The sequence below is a fragment of the Phyllostomus discolor genome, chromosome 8, assembly GCF_004126475.2.
Source record: "Phyllostomus discolor isolate MPI-MPIP mPhyDis1 chromosome 8, mPhyDis1.pri.v3, whole genome shotgun sequence".
Taxonomy (NCBI): domain Eukaryota; kingdom Metazoa; phylum Chordata; class Mammalia; order Chiroptera; family Phyllostomidae; genus Phyllostomus; species Phyllostomus discolor.
Genome location: NC_040910.2, coordinates 87,715,011 through 87,737,160, shown reverse-complemented (window position 1 = coordinate 87,737,160; position 22,150 = coordinate 87,715,011). Strand labels below are relative to the sequence as shown.

The 22,150-nt window shown below is 44.5% G+C and overlaps 1 protein-coding gene across 4 annotated transcripts in view; it reads left to right on the top strand.

The window, feature by feature from the left end:
* CEP112 (centrosomal protein 112) overlaps positions 1-22,150 on the top strand; it is a 334,383-nt gene that overhangs the window by 278,577 nt on the left and 33,656 nt on the right. For all 4 annotated transcript variants that reach the window (XM_036033460.1, XM_036033461.1, XM_036033459.1 and 1 more), the window contains one exon: positions 14,053-14,142. In XM_036033460.1, the coding sequence (XP_035889353.1) occupies positions 14,053-14,142 (90 nt within the window). The remainder of the gene's footprint in view (positions 1-14,052; positions 14,143-22,150) is intronic.

Below are 22,150 nucleotides of genomic sequence, written 5' to 3'. Positions count from 1 at the left end.
CTCTTAAAATAACTTCTGAGTTGTTCCTTAGACAGTATAGGTTTCCTTAAATGGCTATATTTAGATTTTCTTGTTTCTGTTTCTAAAGTTAATATAATTTGTATCCTTTGCCGATCTGGTCTTATAGTTCCCCAAAATAAAAACAGCAATTTCAGAAGTCTATGTAATAATTTTCATTATATCAGCAGGTTCTAATTGTCTGCATACCTGGTAACACCCTAGACCACTAGCTAGAAAGCCATACTCTACTCACATATTATGCATTTCCGTAAAGCTACCAGGATACTCAGCCGCCACGTACCATCTACCTACCTTACTGTAAAGCTCAGAAACCAGAAAAACACACAGGGAAAGTGAGGATGACTGATGTGTGGAGATCCGAGTCTGGTTCGGGCTGTCAGTGTATTATACTTCGAACAGTTCAGATGCATTTCCCATTTGCTTTGTGCCTCGAGCTTGCCTTTCAGGGTTTTTGTGCCCAGGGTTCACCTCCTTTCTCACCGAGCACCAGCTCATTCAGCGTGGCGTAGGTGGCTTTGGGCATGAACATAAGCTTCGTTGTCGTTCTGTGCTGCCGATAGCACAGCTCTGAGCCCCATCCAGCCCCTGCGTTTGAATGTCACCCACAGCACCCACCTACACAGCGGACAGACTCGCTCACTTCTCACCAGAGGGGAGCGTTAGAGCAGGGCGCAGACAGCTGTAACCCAGCTCACTTTCTGGTACTATTTTAGTCACTATTTACATTTGCTGGTGAGGAAGCAGAAGGCTTTTTTTGTTGCTCAGACCCTTTTGAAGGGTTTCATGGCACAGCAGAAATTACATGTTTGCCTGGGCTTTGCCAGTCGGGTGGAAGAGGGCGGCCACTGCACAATGAGGAGGAGATGCGGGTGACCCTGCCCCGTTTGTACTATTTCTGCATGCATTTTTAATATGCTGTAGTTCAGAAGGCTCTGGGACTATTCCTGCCTGAGACAGAAGCAATCTTAGATATCCTTTTCCCCAGGCTACTTCCCACACGACATACAAATACAGACACTTTCAGTCTCTGCGGAGATTTAAAAGAAATGAATAGAGAGGTATTTATATTTTGTCCTAATACTCATCTCCCATATGTCTTATCTGTGAGTTATGGGGGAAATGTCATAACTGGCCTGGGAGAGCAAGAAACATTCATTTCACGCCCTGATTTCTCTCTCAGTGTCTCAGGAGTTGCTCTGTGGAGCACAGCGTGTTTTTGGTGCTTACCCATTGAATGAGCCCAGGGTGGGGTCCAGATCCGGGGAGAAAGGGGAACTGATAGTACATCCGATGTTGTGCCTTCTGAGCCTGGGACGTGTGTTGTTGACACCTAGGAAGTAATTATGGGCATCTTTCTTGAGTGTAGGCATTGCACAAAAGTCATTCTTCGCTTCACCAAATTCAGCTTGGTGTTCAAGGCCTCAGGGCTCTGACCCCACCTTCCATTTCAGGACCGCCTCCCGTTCACATATTCTAGGAGCTGCCCCTACAGGCCGCATGTCCTTTGCTAAGCACACCCCCATTTGCCTCTTACTTAGCTTTGCATGCTATTCCTTTGGCAGACAGTTCTTCCCCCTTCTGCGCCTTCTGCCCGTCAAAATTCTAGCTCTGATTCAGGATTTTTCCCAAATACCGCCTTCTGCCTTAAGACTTTGCTGATCTCCTTTTGCCCACCCCATTTAATTGTATTGTATATAGGCTATTTTTTTTCTCAGTTTTATTTTGAAAACTTTCAAACATACCCCAAAGTAGAGAGTCTAGTACTATGAACTTCCATGTACTCATTGCCCAGCTTCAGCAATTATCCAGATTTAGCCACATTTACATTACCTTTCCCCCCCTTTTTCTGTGCTAACGTATTTTAAAGCAAACCCCAGGCACTGCGACCTCTTACCCTGAGCATGCCAGAATGCCTCTCAGAAAACGCGGACATGGTGTCTCTCAGCCACGGTGCCGGTGTCTTGCCTGAGAAAATTCCCAGTTATCTTTCAGTGTCTCCTCATACCTGCTTCATAATTAGACATTCCTGCTTGACTTTAGAATGCTATTTTACACTTGATTCGTCTGAATTAGCATGCAAACAAGATCCACGCTTTAATTTGGTTGTTATATACAGGGTTCAGCAGAAATAGGGCCTGCCTGAGTATGGTTGGTAGGGCAATAATTTATAGTTTTGTTTTTTTTTCAATGTTAAGTCTTTGCTTTAATGATTTTTCATTATAAGTGATTTAATTACTTTTGTTATAAGTGCCCATTTCAATTTTAGTTTTAATTTGAACATTTCACCTAAATTGTCATATGGTGTGCTTGAGTGTCATATTGTTATGTTCTAGAACTAAGCATATAGAACTATATGCTTATGATTTTGTAACAAAAGATTGTGTCATTAAAACAGGGGCACTATTTGTGCTGGACACTGTATATCTTCTTTCTCCATCTAAAGCAGACCTGCCTTGCTCTTTAATGCACGCTGTTGACTTCTTGCAGAACCCGGTCAGCTATCCTGTAGAACGTCCCGCATTCTGCATTCATCTGCTTGCGTCTTTGTGGTGTCATTGAACTTCTTCCTCTGTCCTTCCCTTTCCCTTTTGTCCTCTCAGTTGGATGCTTAAGACACTCACTGTGCTCTCCTGCTTTTTGTCCTTATCACATACCTTTTCTGATACTGTAAGCTCCATAAGAGGCCAGACCGCATCTTACCCAACTTTTTACTTTCTGTATGATGTTTCTCACATTGTTTCTACTGAAAAAAATATTATCTGGTTGAATTGTCTATAAAGAGTTTGGATTCCTGTTGCAAAAATGTGACCTGGTGGTATTCTCAACATGAAGAAATATATATTAGGAATTAAGTTGCCAGAACAATCTCAATAATGTAGGTCACTATTTCCTACTTTGCACTCAAAGAATTATAGCTTGGCTTAAAGTGGCACATTCTTATATCTGAAGATTCTTACAGTTTGGAGCATTGTAACACAGAAACGAAATCGCCAAGCCCCCTACGTTGTTTCTGGGCCCATATAGAAGTGACGGCAGAAATCAACCTTATTGAGCATTCTGCACAGAAACTGGGTCACTAATCGTTGTTTTAGTTGGGAGAATTTAATTTTGCTTAGTAGTTTAAAACTCAGACTGAAAGTCTGACTGCAAACGCTCTCTCACATGTCCACTTTATTGTTGATAACTGACCGCAATCTGAGCTTTAATAACTAGAATGGAGTGGAAGAAACTTCAAAAGGTTGTATGATAAATGTTTTTGACAACGTGTCAGCTGAACATTAAACAGGATCTTTGTAAATCCTCTCAATCTAAGTGGTTTAAAGGAAAATTTTTAAACTTCTTGCATAAGTATTGGCTCTGGGTATCACAGTGTCCTAAGGTTAAAAAAAGAAGGAAAGAAAAACACCTTATGTGGCACATACAGTTCCCATGCCTATCTGAAAGCGGAGGCGCCGGAGCCAGGCTCACCGCGGCCCTCCACCCCACCTCAGGCAGTCTCTCTTTCTTCACTGGGAATGTGCCAGCCTCCCACTGGAACCATTCCCTTTATAACCTGACATGACCACATGCACAGAATTAGGGAGATGCAGGTGAATGAAAGTAGCAGCAACAATACTCCCCAAAGCCCTTTTCCAGATTGTCTCATAATGAGAGTGTGGTTGATCCTTGCATGGATAAAATGAGGCCTAAAACTGGGCAGTACACAACAAACGTGTGTGTGTGTGTGTGTGTTTCACAGGAAAAAAGTCATGTGGAAAATGAGGAAAGCTTATTCCTGTGTGTTAGTTTCCTAAGGTGGCCATAACAAAGGACCAAGGACTGGGGGCTCTTTTAAAACAACACAGCTATTGTCTCACAGTTCTGGAGGCTAGAAGTCTGAAATCAGTGTGCTGACAGGGCTGGGCCTCTGAAGACTCCAGAATAGGCATCCCTTGCCTCTTTTATCTTCCGTGTTTCCCAGCAGCCTTTGGTGCCCCTGGCCTACAACTGCATCGCTCTCCTCTGCCTCCGTGTCTCTTCTCTTCCTACGGTATTCTCTTCTGTCATATTGGGTTATCATCCACTCGACTCTAGGATGACTTCATTGTAACCAGTTACATCTGCAATGTCCCTGTTTCCAAAGAGGGTCTCATTATGAGGTACTAGAGGTTGGGGCTTCAACAGACCTTTTGGAGGATGTAACCCAACCAACAGGCCTGTGCAATGCCCTTCTTTTCTGACACCATACTCCAATGGGCAAGCCACTGGCATCATTCTTACTGTTGAATCTGTAACCCAAAGAAACTTATTTCTTCCTCTTGCTTTTCATACATTTAAATGCATGATGTGAAAGACTACATATATATATTAAAACCAAACTGAAATCATTTGGGGTCACTGGGGTCGCAGGAAGGTGGCATTAGCATAGGCAGAAGAATGCATTCTAGGTGAGACAGAAGAAAAGAACGAAGGCCCGCAGGGCAGTGCAGCGCTGGGCCTCTCCGAGGCGGCACCAGCAGGCGTTCAGGCAGACCGCTCCCTGCTCTGGGGCCCAGCTGGCCTGGCCCACGTCCTCTCTTCAGCACTTTCCAGCTGGGCAGCCTTGGGCAACTCCAGGACCCTAGGCTGCTTCCTGTCAAGTGAGCTCTCTGCCTCAGAGCGTTGTTGTGAAAGAAAGTACAGTATGTAAAGCTCCTCTCTCAGTGCTTGACACGTAAGAACTACCACTTAAGATTCGAGTTGGTGTGCTGAGCACAGTAAGAAAGACTGGGAGAGACTCCGAGCTAGGTAGAGGGATTTTAACCTTCACGAGGTGAGAGATGGTCAGACCTGTACATTTTTGGAGATGGAGAACAAGATAAAGAATAGCCTTTGAGAGAAATTCGTCTTCAGTGGTATGCAGGATGACACAACCGAAAAATTACGGAATCCTGGTGTGCAAACATGAAGACCTAGGTAGGAGCCATTGCAAATAGAAATGGAAGAGACTCGAGGAACTGACTGGGAGTGAGGGCTGACAGGGAGAGGACTCGCAGCTGTGACTGTGAGAGTGAAGCCCAGGTGGCCGGCAGAACGGCTGTGTCACTGACCCGCAGGGCAGCTGGGAGGGAGGCTGGCTGGGGGTAGGGGGCATCATGAATTTGGTCTTGCACTTGATAAGTCAGAGAGGACAGCGAGGCAGCTCTGTGCACACGGAGGAGAAGCAGTGGGAGATGCCTGGTTAAAGGATTTGGAAGATAAAGTGTGGAGCAGAGCTGTAGGGATTGCCAGTAAGAAGCCCCAGTGGGAACCAGTGCTTCGTGCCCACGGGCAGGGAAACCGGGGTGTCACGGTGCGTTCAGACTCAGTGGCTCTAACATTGAACTACTGACCTCACTGCCCCCACACTGCTTCTTCGTCCACTGTCTCTTTTTTGGCCCCAGACTTTGGCCCCATAATGCCAGTAGTCAGGCCATTGGCATTCCATCACTGTTGAACCTGTGCCACACAGAAACTTAATTGTTTTCTTTTCCTTTCCATGGGTTTTGATTCTGTTGTGTTCCCTGCCTTGGTTAATGAAAGCACCAGCTACCTATCCTGGGAGCCTCGAAGTCATTCTATAAAACCCTCACACCTGGCACCTTCATCCTGTTACCCAGCCCCATAGTCTGCCTTCTGGCTGTGCTACCCGGTCCCCGCAGGTAACCCCCCGCCCCCCCGCCCACTATCACTCCGCACCCTCTCAGGCGCACCAGGCTCCTGTCCCCTCTGACAGCGCGGTAGCCACCCTGCAGTGGTCTCCCTGCAGTGACAGAGGAAACGCTAAGGCAGATCCTCCCCTAGGTCAGGCCACACAGGCTATAAAATGGTGATTTTTTTTTTAAATTTATTTTTTAGAGTTTCCAAACCAACTCTCGCGTACTTGAAATTTAACCTGTTTTGCCTCATTTTGTATTCCCAAGCTTTGGCAAAATGCTTGTGCCTGGCCTCTTCACAGACAACCATGAGGCATACAGGCACATTTTTCTGGGCCTGGTTTTCCAGCATACACCAAGAGAGGGAACAGGATCTTTCCCCTGCTCTGCCTCATGGATTGCCCCACTTGTCTTGCCAGGACCCTTCAGTAGCCTTTGATGGGCCACCACTGTCCACATTGCTGCCTGAATGTGCTTCCTGTATGGGCGGTCTGATCATCTTAGGCCTTTTTGTGGTTCCCCATGGCCACAGGATATAACCTGTAGTCCTCCTGGCCCACAAGGCCCTTCCTAGTAACCCCAGGCAGCCTTCTGTGGTGCCTCATACTCCGTCTGCTTGTCGTTCTGTCTGTGCAGCCAACACCCCTTGCTGGTCCATGTGGTCATGTCTTCGCATCTGGGTGGAACCTCTGGGGGCCCTCCCACCACCACAGGCATTCTCCAGTCACACATCGCCTCCTTGACGAAGTCTTCTCTCTCCAGCCCTTTCCTAGCACGTGTTGTTTTCCTCCTGTGTTCATGCTCGATACAAGTTAAGGCTCCTCTTCAGCACTGTTTACATGGCATTACAATTATTCCTTTGTAAGTGTCCCATACCGGTTAGATTCGATGCTTTTGGAGGGTAGTGTTTGATACAGTGCCTGACACATGGTCTATGCCCAGATTATAGAAATACTTGTATTAATTTATGGAGTTGATTTAATATATATACAAAGGAGGTAGTGTTTCGAGAGAAGAGTGGAGGGACAAGAACCTATTTGGGAAATATCCATAATTAAAAGCAAAGAGGAAGAGGAGGAGCAGGAAGCCTGTGGGAGGGGGAAGGGGACACCAAGATTCTGAGGTGGCAAAGGACAACATTTCTGAAAGGAGAGTGAGGGTTCTAACAGTGCTCAGTGTGACAGAGAGGTCAGGGAGGGTGAGGATGTGGGAAAGGCCAGTGGATTGTCAATAAAAGGTTCATTGCTAACCTCACAGAGAGCTACTTTCGTACAGCATGGGAGATCCAACTCAGGTTCCAGATGAGGACATAGTTAGGACAGGGGAGGAAGCTGGGTAATGGAGGAAGACGCCGAGAAGTGTGGCCGTCATCCAAGAAAGGCATGTCGGTGTGAAAGGGACCGTAAGGGTGTCTTCCCACTTCACTATCTCCTCGTACGATGCGGGAAAAGCAGGGAGGCTGGTTCCCAGCCAGACAGCCAGGGAGAGACCAGCGTGCCAGTTTAGAGGGGCTCAGCGGAACGGGGGAGACCAGCAGTGGTGACCAGCCCCTGGAACCCGAGGACACCAATAGAGGCATTATCATGAGAAAACAAGAAGGGACACCCCTCCTGGCATTTTTGGGAGCAGACTGGGTAAAACTCAAAGATATTTGTATCTAGGGGCAGAAGAAGTGGAAATGTAGTTATGTAGTTTGAGCGGGGCGGCTGGGGGGGGGAGAAATCTGGAGAAATTTCAGTGGAAATACCCCAACTGTTTCAAATAAAAGGCTACTTGATCTTTATATTATTGATTAACATTACCAGTAAATACTCCTGTCATAATCCCAAGACTTTACTAAGGGTTTTGGACATCACATTAAGAATATTGAGGGTGGGGGGGCCATTGTTACCCCTTTGAAGCTCATAGTCTGAAATGAGGAAAAAGTCAGATACAGTCATAATACAAACAGGTGTGTAAAGATGTTATCAGATGTGGACCTAATGACCTGCCGAGAAATGTGAGTTTTCTGCGATCTAGATGTGAAGTGTTTGTTCCCTGGAAGAAATGAGTCTTAACTTTAGTTTTAGCAGAGGAGAAATTCGCCATTAGTTGGAGGGAGGTCAGAACGGTGCTGCAGGCTCACAGCATCGCACGTGTGAGTGATTAGCCAGGTAAGAGAATCAAAATGTAGATGGAATGACTGATGGGTGCCCCCTCTCCCCTGGGCTCGCACAGGAGGGGAGTGGCCTGTGAGGCTCCCCCCATTTGCACTCTGTTCCACGGAAACTGGGCTCAAGGGTAGGCAGTTAGCACACCGGCCACAGGAGGAAATTCCTCTGTGATCCCCAAAATCCTAGCTGCGGTTCTTGAACTTGATCCTAGATTTCTTCCTCCCGAGATAAGAACTTGTTCGCAAGTAAAGCTGTCTGGGCGACCGAGGGCGAAGATGTGCTTTGAACTCGCCGAGTGGCAGCGGCCTGGCTGCTTGGAGAGGAGATGTGGGAAATGTCAGGACGGCCTCCGTGTGACAGGAAAGCATTAACGAGGTGTGTCAGGAGATTCCAGCTTCCTTAGATCATCAAAGTCTTGGAATAACATGACTTCTTTTCCTGGAACCTCTGTTAAGACCAGGAAACACTAACTTTTTAAAAAGTGCATTTTTAGGACTCCCGAAGGAAGTTATATAGGAATTGTAAAGGACTGAAAATAGGTGAGAGAGAGAGAACAAGTGAAAACTTCCGTATCCTCTGTTCAAAACACAACTCTTGGTGTGTTTTTTTTTTATATTGGCCACAGTATTTTTGTCTTTTCTGCCCAGTCAGTAGTCTAATCAGAACTAGAGCAATAGCTTCTATCAAAGTTCACTTTCTCATACACATAGTTTGTTGCAACAACTAAAAAGTTTCCACCTGAAAGGAATTTTGCTTTATGTGAAGAGGAACACATGTGTTAGGTTAAAACCACCAGAGAGCTCCTTTTCTTCATGCCCCTTACCACAAGACGCTGAATTATGAGGATTAAAAAAAGGTGCTTGCTTAGAATGTGAGAAAAATTAAACACCTGAATGAGCCATAAAGAAAAAAAGTACAATGTCGTGTCCTGAATGCACCAGTGGCCTCTGCAGTGACTATGGTCCCGGTTGTCTTCCGATCTGCAGTACGACCCGGGCCTCCCTCACCGCAGAGTCACTAGAACTGTTCTGTGGGTTGCTATTCATCCTGGGAAGGTCTCAGTGAAGAAATCCCTTTAAAAGAGATCTTGACTGGCATTTCAGCCAAAGAAGACTTGTTACTTTTGTTAGTAGATTTAGCCTGTTTAAAAAAACAAAACGAAACAGAAGCGGGAGTGGCCTCTGTGAATAGCCAGGGAGGCCACCCAGTAAAAACGCTGCTCTGTGCCATTGTATCATCCCCTCGGCCCCAGAGGCACAGCTCCTCTTCTGGGGACAGGCCTCGGTCTTCCCGCCCTACCCCAGTTGTTTAGGATGGAGGAAGAAAAATAAGTCTACAAATCTGGCATAGAAACAATGAGTTTATTGCTTTTACTTCATTTTCCCTTAACTTCCACTCAGCAGTAACAGAAAAAAAATTGCCGTTTTCATGTCATTTTCCATGTCAAAGGAAACCCACTTATCAGCAAATATTGCAGCATCGTTTGTAAACTGGCTTGAAATAATGCTACTCAGTGTGGGAATTATTAAGGCAATTAAGGCTTGAATGAGGGTCATCCTTACTCCCCCTGTGTAATTAATGTCTCTTCACTGTAGTCACAGATCAAATGCCATTTCTCTGGAATGAGTAAACCAATCAGTGGAAGATGGTCTTTATAAAAATTTTATAATCTTAACAGATACTTTTTGACCCAAATTTTTAAGGCATATCACATGTTTTAAATGGAAAACGGACCATCACCATTAAAAAAATAAATCCAGAATTTTACTGTATGTAAATTATATCTCAATAAAGATATAAATAAGCCTTCCCTTTCCAGCAATCTTCTCCTTAGGTCAAACTATGGACATTTGTCTCCTTGCTTCCTCCACTTTACGTCCAAAATATACACGGGGAAATCCTTCTCCGTCCCTCCTGCCCACGGAATGATGGATGAATCATCTGTTTTCTCTGAAGATAGTAAATTCAAACCTCATGAAAGGAAGGATATGGTGTTCTCATGTTTTGGTGCTTTTTAAGTAAGAAAAGCTTTAACATTTTTTGCTTTTTATTATGGAAACTTTCAAACATGGACAAAAACAGGGAGAATAGTCGCAGAACCCCCGTCTACCCATCACCCAGCTTGTCCAGGTTTCACGTTTGCTAGGCTGACTTCTTTCTGGCAGCATCTTTGACGCAAAAACCTCTTTTTTTTGCCTTGTAAAAGTCTTCAGCTGTGCAGGCCTTGCTGCTAACAAGGGCCCTCTGCATTTCATCCGGCAGGAGCTCATCTGCTGCCTTATTTCATGACCCTGGGATGACTGTGAGGATCCCGGCTTTATGTTTGCAGAGGGTAAAACTGAATGCACAACTGGTTTGCTTACGTGCGCTTTGACCTCGTCCTTTTAAATAAAAGAACACTACACCCTTCGAGCTCCCCACTCCTCAGAGAACATGTGGAACCATGTTCCACGTGACCAAACAAATGAGAGAGTCCATTTAGCCTTTGCCCCTCGATATACGGCAGGCCCAGAGAAATGTGCCCATAGGCTTCATGCAAGGCCGGACACAAGCATTGACCAAGACTTGGCATCACAGAATGAGAACTGGTCAGAACCCTCATGTGGGACGGCGCGATTCTGCAGTCCCATCACAGGAAGTGCGGAAACCAGTGCGACCCTGCAGTTCACCCTGCTGACATTTGGGAGCAAGGGATTCAGGAGAAGGGGGACTTGCACACTCTTGATTCTGTGCTGATATGCGAGTGGAATTTTCCAAGTTTCTCACAACTGAGGTTTTGATAAAGATGGGAAAGTCGAAAGTTTGAAAACCTATCCCCGGGTAAGAAGCCGTTGTATAGATATTCTGGGTTACGGGCTGAAAACAAACTCGTGTGCTCAGACAGCCTATGGGAAAGGGTAGTAAGGTCCTGAGGATCACATGCCAGAGTAGACACCCACTCCCCACCCCCATCCGTGACACGGGCTGAGAGCTTGGCCAAAAGCAAGGTCAGCGCGACCCTGTCCGTACTAAAACCCGAAGTCCCAAAGCCTCTCTGTCATACCCTCAGTACTGGGAACATTTTGATGACATCTTTTTTTATCATATGGCACAGTATTTCCCCCTTCCAAAGATGTCTCCCTTTATTAAACAACTTTTTAACCACTTTATAATTCAAACGAACCTTTATTTCCATTTAGTCTTTATTCGAAGGCATGTATAAATGCCTCACTTCATGTTTGTTTAATGGAGTAAGAACTAGGAAGGAGACCAGTTTTTAATAAGACTACACATAATTGCCTAGTGCGTGGTTTTACAGGTTGAGTGGCTCATTTGAATCATGTTTATACATTCGATGGGAATAGCATTGACTGCAATACATGTATTCTCCCCAAATCAACCGAGAAGCTCTAGCACCATCGCGGGTGCCATTCATGGGTCCATTAGCTAGCTACAAGGCCTGCTCCTCACTTTAATCTCTCTAAGTGTTTTCATATTCTACACCAACAAATCAAATTGTCCATATCCCTTTTCAAGAGCGTGGCATGCCCTTACTGTTCTCACAGAGCTTATTATGCCACTTACAGTTTTCTTCTGGAAAGCGTCACTCTTCACTCCTGCACGGAGCACCGGGCACGGCGCAGCTTCCTACGGCAAGCTGACTCCCATCGCCCCCAAGGCAGGTTCACTGGGAGAATGAGCTGCCTCTTCAGTAGTGATGCCAGCCAACACAGTAGAGCTGAGAGATGAGGAATAGCATAATTTTGCAGAATAAACAGTTTATCTGTTCCAGGTTTTTTTCCCCCAGTGTCAGACATTTTGTTCTTTAATTATGTTGGGTTTTTCTCAGGAACAAACTAAAAGTTGTGATTTTTTTGTGTGTCAGATTTGAAGGTTATTGAATACAGAAGGCACAACTTAAAAGGAAGTTCCTGCTTATACTTATTGAGTAATTGGGGGCATTTTCACATAGTCCTTCTGTGGAATTCCAAGGTTGGAGCTCGAATGGCCTAATAATTTTTTAGAATATGAGACCAGGAACAGCTGCCTATGTAAACTGTCATTTCCTTCCTATTTAGTACATTTTAACTTTTTAAGCAGAATATTATTTGGTTTCTCTTCACTTTTTTAAAACAAATTTTTAAATAGATAATAAAAGTAATTTCTAGACATCCTGCCTTTTCTGATTAACTTTAGAAAGATCACGTTTTACATCTTTAGTTAAACTGAGCAAATTTGAAAAGTGCCTTTTTTAAAAGCAAATGTAATTTCACTTCTATTTTGATAACATTGATAAAAAATCATGGTAGATTTAATAGTGTAGAGAGAGGATCAGCTCTAATTCTGTTGCCTGTCCTTCTGGGAACTCTGTTAGCTACAGTCCTGTGACCCTGGCTTCCCCTTGGCCACTTCTCGCCCCTCTGAGTTCTCACCAGTCCCCTTGGCTGCTTCTCCCTGCCTGCTCTTAAGTGTGAATGTCACCCAAGGGGCAGGTGTTAGAGCCTCTTCTCTTGTTACTTCCTTCCCTGAGGAAGTGTCCCCATCTGCGTCTCTGTCCTCTTGGAAATCCCAGATGCTCAAATGGATCTAGAACCCCAGAAAAGGTTAAGAACCACTGTCTATAATCTACACGTAGAAAAACTGTCATTGCATCAAAAGAATTTTTAAAGGACACTGACTTAGACATTTTGTCTGAGTTCCACACTCTTACACTTTGGTACCCAGCATCAGCATGGGGGTGTCATAGGCATTCCAAACCCAGGCAACCCAGGCTGAGCTCCACAGCTTTTCCCTACCCCACCCTCCTCTCCCCACCCTGCACTACCTCTCCCTTAACCGTCCCCACCTGCATGCTCCTACCTGCTCAAACCAAAATCATCGTGGTCTTTTTTTTTCATGCTCTGCATCCACACCTTTCCCCTGTCTCCCTGCTTCCATCCTTATCCCTCTTCAGTATGTTCTCCACGGCAACCAAAGAGCATCTTCCACCACCCTCCCCTAGCTTCCTGCCTACTGCTAACGAAAATCGAAAATCGGAAGTTCTGACCTGCCCCCTGAAGCTTCGTGTGACCTGATGTGACCTGACCCTTGCTACATCCCTGACATTGTTGCTCCCCTGTGCCCACTCTCCATACCGGCCTTGCAATTTCCTCCCACAGGTCTCTGCACACACAGTGTCCCTGCGTGGAAGGTTCTTCCTGCGGACATCTGTGTGACTTACTCTCTCCTTCTTCAGGTCTTTGCTCAGTTAGGCCTTCTTGGGCCTTACATTTAACATTGCAACATCTCTCCCCCATCTCACTCCAGAATATCCTCCTTTCTGGCTTTTTTTTTCTTACTGTTTGCTTATTGTCTGCCCCCTAATATAGTGTCAGCTTCATGAGAGCAGGGAATTTTTTTGTCTGTCTTCTTTCACTGCTCTTTCTAACCATACTAAGTTCTTGATGCATAGCGGAAACTCAGTAGTCTTGATTGAATGAACTTTGAGAGTTTGGCATCTTTGTAGCTGTCATCCCACGGGTTCTGCCCACTGTGAACTTCTATGAATTATATCTATTGTACAGTTATGTCAGGTCGTTTGAATGGATTCTGTTTCTTTCCTGGCTCAACTCTCTACTTAAAATAGTAGCTGATGCAATGATAATTATTAATTGTTGTGGTTTGTACCTTCCCCATATTAACCTGAATTCTGTTTCCCACAGCTACTTGGCAGCTGACAGAGTTCATCTCTGTCCACTTCTTAGAGGTTCCTCAAATACTACACCACTCTCCATGACTTAGTAGAGAAATTCCTTTAAGGTTACTATAAGTTACTCAGATTATCCCAGTATAATTTGGAAAAATGTCGCAATGGTCCAATATTACAGTTCCTAGCTGTCATGACACTTTTTGGAGTATAAGTGTGCCTTGCAGGTACACTGATAGAGCTATTTTAATTAGCAACAGCTTTAGGCTTTATGGCATGCTTGTGGTTCTATGCCAGGAATGTAAGAGGTGTTTTTATAAAATAAATTGATACCTGCTAATGCGCCTGTTTTAAAAGTTTGGAATTATTTATACTAGCTATTCCTAAAGTAGAAAACATCTGGGCCTGACTTCAAAATCCAGTTTTGTTTGCCTGATCTCTTTGGAACAACGGTAATAAGCTAGAGATCTGAGGCCTTTTTAATGCCAGTTTAGGTGATAAAACTTTTTTCAAGGATGCTAATTTTTAATGTTGATGTGTTTATCATACGCTGTTTCAGGCTCTGCAAGATGAACTCGAAAACCGCTGCAACCAAGTGCGATGTGTGGAGAAGAAACTGCAGCACAAGGAGCTGGAGGCGCAGGAACAGGTACCATGCCCCGTCTGGCTTGGCGGCTGGCTCGTGTGCTTCCTCCCTGCCAGGGAGCTCGTGTGTTTCCTGTTTGCACCGGGCACTCTGGCTGCACGGGACAGAATGCTCCACCCCTAGTTGGCATAAACAACAAAGAGATTTATTTCCTCACAAAACCTGAAGTCTGTAGGTAGGGCAGGCTCTGTACAGAAAGCCTTGAGGCCCTGGCTGGCTTCTAGGACATTCTTGTGGCTCTTCCGTGTGTCAGCTTCATCCCAAAAGCAATTCCAAGGCATGTCATGCAGATCTACCAATATCCAGAGGCGGAAAAGGACTGCCTGCTTCTAGGGACCCCTTCTGAAGAGTAAGGAGACCTTTCCCAACAACCCCCGCATAACACCCTTGCCCCACTCTCTTCACATCTCATTGGCCAGAACAGGTCGCATGCTCGGCCTGGCCTGTCTGATCCCTGGCAAGAGGACTGAGGGTCCCGAAACCCAACGCAGACCAATCAGGTCCACCTGCCGGTAGTGGAAGCGGGAAAGGGAGGGTCACCCGGACAAGGATGAGGGGAAATGGGGGTTGGGTATGTAGCCCACAGTGTCTGTCACGTCATCGTGTTACAATAGATGGACATCACCATACTTAGAGACGGAAGTCATATTCTTGTGAATTCTAATTTTCTCCTCCTTTTCTCCATTATGTTAATAAAATAAATTTAATATAACTAGAATAATCTGGCTATGACAATGGCTGACGAACTATTTCATTTTCAAATGAGAGGTTTATTTTTATTTAATTCTTCTGGTTATAGTGAATTATTCTTTGTGGTAACTTTGATGATTTAAACCAAAGTCAACAACGTGTCCATAAAGATCACGAGCCTCAGTGAAGCCTTGTATACATGCATTGTCCCCAGCTATTGGGCACAGCATTGTGAACGTTCTAAGCGCCACCGATGCTGTTGCCCAGAAGCTGCCACAGGTACTGAGAAACGTTTTTACATCATTGCCTAGTAAAGTCAGTACTGGAATGGTAGGTTAGGTTATTTTGATGTTGTGGGAAGAGTCAACGTGGAAGTAAGGCCCACAGGGAAACCTGCCATCTCTGGGGATGTTTACAGACAGGATCTTGTGGTGGGGGATTGCACAAAAGGGTAGACATAAGCCCTTAAGAGATGCTGAGTATCAATACTTATGGAATTGACAACCTCTTATAATTTCTTCCTGCTCTGTGATATGTACCCAGCATGAACATATGTGGCATGAATGTATCATGTATATATGATATGCATAAATATGCATTTACATGTACTATATAGGACCTGTGTCATGCAGTCGATAATAGAGTCACCAAATAAGATAGCACTAGAATGAAAAAATTACTGACTATACCTTATCAAAGGCCTACAAGATAACAGATACTATACAAGAACCCTTATGCGCAATAGTTCATTTATCCCAATAACAACCATGTAAAGCCAGTATTATTGTCCCCATGCCACCGAGAGGTTGAGTAACTCATCTGGGTCACAGAAGTCGTAAATAGTACAGGTGGAGGCAAACCCAAGTTTATCTGAATTCCAAACCTTTGCACCTTTTATGACACTTTTTAAGTTACATTCCTAGTTCATAAAAGAAGCCGCATAGCAGTGACGGGGAAGCACATGTATTAAGGATGGCAGGGAGACAAACGTACTGTTCCAGACACCTGCTGCAGCAGCCTTGACCCTCTGCGGGCAGAGAACGGCAAGGAGCAAAGGACGTACAAGCAGAGCAGACACGGCCACAGATACAAACGCCTTCTTAGATGGCAGTGTGCTGTCGAGTGGGGGGCGGGGGGGCGCACGTTTCATTGTCACTGAAGGTCAGCCGGGCTCCACTGTCTGTCTAGGGCACTTGTGACTAAAGCAGACAAGCTTCTTACAGGCAGGAAACGGTGCTCCCCAGAGGACTGGGCTTCTCCAGTGTGTGATAAAATATGACTTAAGGTAAAACTTTGTTGACATCACTCTAATTCATGGCAAAACTTCACACAGAAAATTCCATGATATGTTGAGAGTAGGGAAATTAAAAAATCCCAAATAAACAATGGGGAAGGATTCAAGAGTCACTTCCGTCTTTTTTTATTGACTTCTTTTTGATCATCAAAGTTGCTTTCATCTTTGTGGTGACAATAGCTTTTTAGACTATTTCTTACACTAATTCCTGATATCTCCTATTAGGCCACAAGTTTACCAAAGAAATGTCAGGAAATACCCATGGGTAAAGCTGAATATTTCATAATCTTTGCAACTATGAAATGTTGGGTTCTTTCCACAAGATCCTAGAGTGTAGTTAGGGGAAAAATGCCACTGTTTCAGCAAAACTAAAGAGCAGATAACAGGCACTTGATAAATACTACTTGTCTATATTTAATTTAACTTTTATTTTCAATCTGAGTTTGACTTATGCTCCCCTTTCAATGTGTAACGCTAATAGAAGTAGTCAAAAATAATTAGAAGTATGGTCCTGTGCACTTTTAGGGCCGGCTTACAGATGAGCTTACTTTAGGGTCTCTAAGATCTTGAAATTGTGTGTGATTTTCCTTTTTGCATCTGTCAAAGCGGCTGCAATAGCAGTCACCGCCTGACATCAGCCCATCAGGCTGCCGGAACGTGTGCCGGTCCGCTTCCTGAAACTTTCCTCCCTGTCTTTTCAAGCGAGTATTATTATCCTGATACCAGTTGCATAAAGAGGCAAAATTGAAACTGGCAGAATTACAAAGAACAATTTCCTGGGCTTCCTTTTTTAACTTGCTTTAAAAAAAAGCTTAAACTGTTTCTGTTTTTCATTTAAGAAAAATTCCTATGTTTTGATTCTATAAAAACAAAAAATGAATGAGGCATTTTAAAAGTTGTGTTTTTAATTAAAAACAAAAAGCTGCTTCTCATCAGGTCTTGATGGGTGGTATCCTCGCTGCCCACCCCTCGCCTCACTGCCATCGGCTCCCCCCGCTCCTCGCCCTTGGCAGGTCCCTCAGAGCCATGCCCAGAGGAGGCTTGCTCATCCTAGTTACGAAGGGTTAATGTGCTTCTCATGCAGGTTCAAGATAACCCAAATAAAATTAGAAAACACTAATTTTCCGTCTAAGTCGGCCTTACGGAAACATGGTCTTTCCTGTAGTAAAGTAATTAAAAATCATCGTTAATTTTATCCATAACAGGAGTGAATAATATCTACTTCTAGATAAGATCTAAGCAAGAATCCCATAATTGCAGCAAACAAGAGGGGATCCCAGCTCCGACCCAGCTTCCTCGTTGTGCAAGGAAACTGAGTCATCGGGAAAGGATGTGGCTTTCCCAGCCCAGCAGCAACACATCCAGGGCAGGACTGCTCCTACCCACGTGGTATGTGGGCTGCTAGGTCCCAGGATACTGTATTTTCCATTATAGTGAACACTGTGTAAAATGGATATATGTTGTGTATCATTCAGTTTCAAAGGATGTGTAAAACTAAATCTCATTTTCTGGAGCAAACAATGTTTCATTATTCACAATGAGACTAAGTGATTTGCTAACCCTAACCAAGATAATTTGGTCTGCTAAATTATAGAAAAGACAGAGAAGAAAAGAAATAATCTAAAAATTTGCTTGGTATTCTTAACATTGTACAAAGTATGTATTTGTCACAAAGGCACTAAACAATGTCAGATTTTAACCTAATATAATGCATATAATGGTATACATGTAACAGAAGCCCTGGTTAGAACTAGGTATCTTACATTTTGAAAGTATTAAGGTTTTCCAGAAGATTATTTTAAATGTTAGTGAGAAAAAACAATAAGTGATAGATCTCCTAATAAGTAAAATACGATGCCATGCATTTCTCAGCAGGGTCGTACCATTCACTCGATTTTTGACAGGCATGTTGTGCTAGACAATGGTAGGTGCTGGGAAGAAACAAGGATGAGTAGGTTGGGGAGGAGTTTGTAAGCCTCCTAGAGCAGAGGAGACATGTATAAAATGTAGACTCCATGCATGGACTTTGAGAGAGGTTCTTGATCTTCTAAATGGCTTAGAGGCTCAGAATCACAAGATGGGGAAAGAACACAGCGTTGGTGCTGCCCTCCATCCTCCCTGACCCCTGTGAGGAAGGGAGCAGAGGATCTTTAGCTGGCCAAAGGTTAGTGTCCCGCTGCACGGACAGGGCTTGGAGCTTGCAGACACACAGTTGTTTCAAGAGCCTGCGGCCCTTGAGGGAACTGGTCCTACAGGGCAGTCAGCACAGGGGCAGCACCTCTGCCAGCCTTCTCAGGGCCCAGCTGGGCTCCCACCTTCTCTTGCTGCCCAGGGCCACTCCTGGCAGGCCTCTCTGGCCTTCTGGCCAGTGTTTTTTAGAGCCCGCCATTTTGATTGCACATCTTCTCTGGCGTGTCCAGGTATTAAAGGTCTGGACTGTGCAAGTACAGGTAACCCATGAATTGTCCTAAAATATATAGTGAAAAGGGCCCCCAGTCACAATGGAGGTATGGGTAAACATGCTTCACCTCCTCGCACAACTACAGGAAAAATTACAACTAGACTACAAAACAAATATCACCCAGAACCATGAGAAAATCAAGCTCTAGGGAAGTCCAACAACCAAGGATTTAAAGAAGCCCCACATTCATCCAGACAAGTGGGAGGGGCGGAGAGGCGGAGAGAGGTGGAGAGGCATGGAGCTGCTGAGCAGTGTAGACAGGTTGCAGAATGGGCGGTCCCACATTCACGTGTGGTGGGTAAAAATCAGAAGGGATACTTCAGGAGGGAGTGATCCCAGCCTCAAACCAGACCACCCAGTGGCCCAGGGTTCCGAAGCCAGGAGGATAAATCCCCATAACTTCTGACTGTAAAACCCATTGGGGGTTAGGACAATGGAAGAAACTGCCAGATTCTCAGGAGACTTCTCTTAAAGGGCCTTCATGGACATAGGACTTACACAGACCCACCCCCTCTATATTCAGCACCAGAGCAACAACTGGAAAGGCTTAAGTGGCAGACAGGTAGAAAGTGAACTGACTGGAAAAAGGGTGAGTGCCAAGAGACAGCTTCCTCCCAGGCAAACCTCCAGAAGGCGGGCAGCAGCATTTTCCCCTCTCTGAGCCCTCCCCCCACACAGAGCCACAAAGTGGTAAAGCGGGTTGCCCCACCCTGGTGACTGCCTAAGCCTCCACCCCACACAACTTACAGGTCTGTTTTTCTACAATAGGCCACTCTACTAAGACAGGGAGTAAAAGTAGCTCTACCAAATACACAGAAACAAACACAGGGAGACTGCCAAATTAAGGAGACAAAGAAATATGGCCCAAATGAAAGAACAGAACAAAACTCCGGAAAAAGACTTAAACAAAACTGAGATAAGCAGTCTATCAGATGCAGAGTTCAAAACACTGGTTATCAGGATGCTCAGAGAACTCATTGAGTATAGCAACAGCGTTAAAGACTCAGGCAGAAATGAAGGTTACATTAAGTGAAATAAGAAAAACCTACAGGGAACCAACAGTGGAGGGGATGAAGCCAAGAATCAAATCAACAATTTGGAACATGAGGAAGAAAAAGCATTCAAACAGAATAGCAAGAAGAAAAAAGAATTTTGAAAATGAGGATAGACTAAATCTCCAGGACATCTCCAAACATGCAACATCCAAATCATAGGGATGGTAGAAGGAGAAGAGGAAGAGCAAGAAATTGAAAACTTATCTGAACAAATAATGAAGGAGTACTTGCCTAATTTGCTGAAGGAAAATAGACATACAAGTCCAGGAAGCACAGAGTGTCCCAAAGAATTTGGACCCAAAGAGTACCACACCAAGACACATCATAATTAAAATGCCAAAGGTTAAAGATCAAGAGAGAATCCTAAAAGCAGCAAGAAAAAAGCAAAGAGTTACCTACAAAGGAGTTCCCATAAGACTATCAGCTGATTTCTCAAAAAGAAATTTTGCAGGCAAGAAGGGTCTGGGAAGGAGTATTCAAAGTCATGAAAAGCAAGGACCTACTACCTAGATTACTTTATCCAGCAAAACTATCCTTTATGATTGAAGGGTAAATAAAATGCTTCCCAGACAAGTTAGCTAAAGGAGTTCATCATCACCAAGCCATTATTACATGAAATGTTAAAGGGATTTTTTTAAGAAAAAGAAGATCAAAACTATGAACATTAAAGTGGCAACAAATTCACAACTATCAACAGCTGAATCCAGAAAAAGCAAAGTAAGCGAACAGCCAGAACAGGAACAGAATTACAGATATGGAGATCATTTGGAGGGTTATCAGCTGGGAAGGGGAAGGAGGACAATAGGGGAAAAATTACAGGGATTAAGAACCATAAATTGGTAGGTACAAAATAGACAGGGGGCGGGTGTTAAGAATTGTATAGGAAATGGGGAAGTGAAAGAACTTATATGCATGACCCACAGACATGAACTAGGGGGTGGGGGGGGGGATGCTGGAGGGAATGGGGATAGTGAGCAGAGGGGCAAAGGGAGGAAAATTGGGACCACTGTAATAGCATAATCAATAAAATATATTTTAAAATAAACAATTAAAATTAGAGCAGAAATCAGAATTAGGTCATTGGTCAGAAAGCAGTTATCAGCATTGAGGGGTGTTTTTTCTTTAACTGGGTAGTGGAACTGATTGCATTTATACTTTAGAAAGATTAACATGGCCATAGAAGAGAAGATGAACAAGTGAAGAAAAGAGACAAATTCGGGAGTCATGACACTGAAAGTCACATCGCTGGTCACAGAGGAATCAGGAAGGCTTGGACTGAGTACGGGTAGACCTTCCCCTAGTGCTTTGCTGTACTGCACTTCCCAGACGGGTTTCTTTACAACTGAAGGCATGACCCTCCACAAGCAAGATTACTACTTGCTTTATTGTGACACTGGCTTTATTGCGGGGCCCTGGAACCAAACCCAAAATATCTCTAAGGTGTTCCTTTATTGTCAAAAGGAGTAGAGAAAGGAATGGACATGAAGACTCGAAATTCACACAGATTCAGAGGACAAATGAAAGGAATATGTCAAAAATAACACAAGTTTTTAAGTTGATAAGTTGTCATATAGTGGACAATGACAATATTGTCCTTTAGATGTTGAATCTGAGATACTAGCAGCAGGACATTCATTGGCAACATGTAGTTGAAACTCTGACTCTGGAACTCAAGAAAGAGACCTAGATGTGTGAACATGTCCGAATCTTCTTGCGGGGCACACAGCAAAAGCGCATGGGTGTGGGTGGCATTGACAAGGAAGAGCAGCAGAGAGGTAAGAGGGCCATGGGCAGACCAGAGGCAGGAGACCAGAGGGAGTGGGGGAGGATACGGGGAGAACCTAAAAGGAGTGAGTGGTCAGGGAGACAAGAGCAGAGTCAGAGAACCTGTCATGAAAACCAAAGAACTAGAGTTTCCTACTTGACTTCAGGCTCCCGAGGGTAGGGGCCCTATCTGTCATCTTCATGGCGCCTGTGAGCTCTCGTTGTGCTAAACTGCTCTGTGAAGCCTTTGCTGCCCTGAGTCTCATCCTCAAATGACCTTGCCCACGCCGTGTCCCTCTTTCATCTATGCTCTTCTAGCACCTTCTGTGACCTCTAAAGGTTTTTTCATCAGACTCCCAGGAGAGATGTATGCTCTTGGAGGGTGGGCGCCTGAGCTGGGACTGTCACATTGATCCTTAGATCTCAGCATTCAGCCTGGCGCCTGGCCCATCTGGTGGTCAGTGAATTTGCAGAAGGAAGAAAGGAGGGAGGGAGGACTGGCCACATCACCTGCTCCAGGGGGTTTAAGGATGAGGGGTTCCAAAGGCCACTGAACTTGGGTGATTATGGATCCTTTGTATTATGCCTCCCAAATATATTCTAAATAGACTTATTCTAAATATATCTTGATTAGACTTTTGTTAAGATAAATATTGTAGATTGTCTTTTATCATTTTCGTCTGGGGTGGGGAAAATCCTTGAGCCTTCTCGTGGCTCATCTGTGGTCCTCAGCTGTTCCCCAGACGT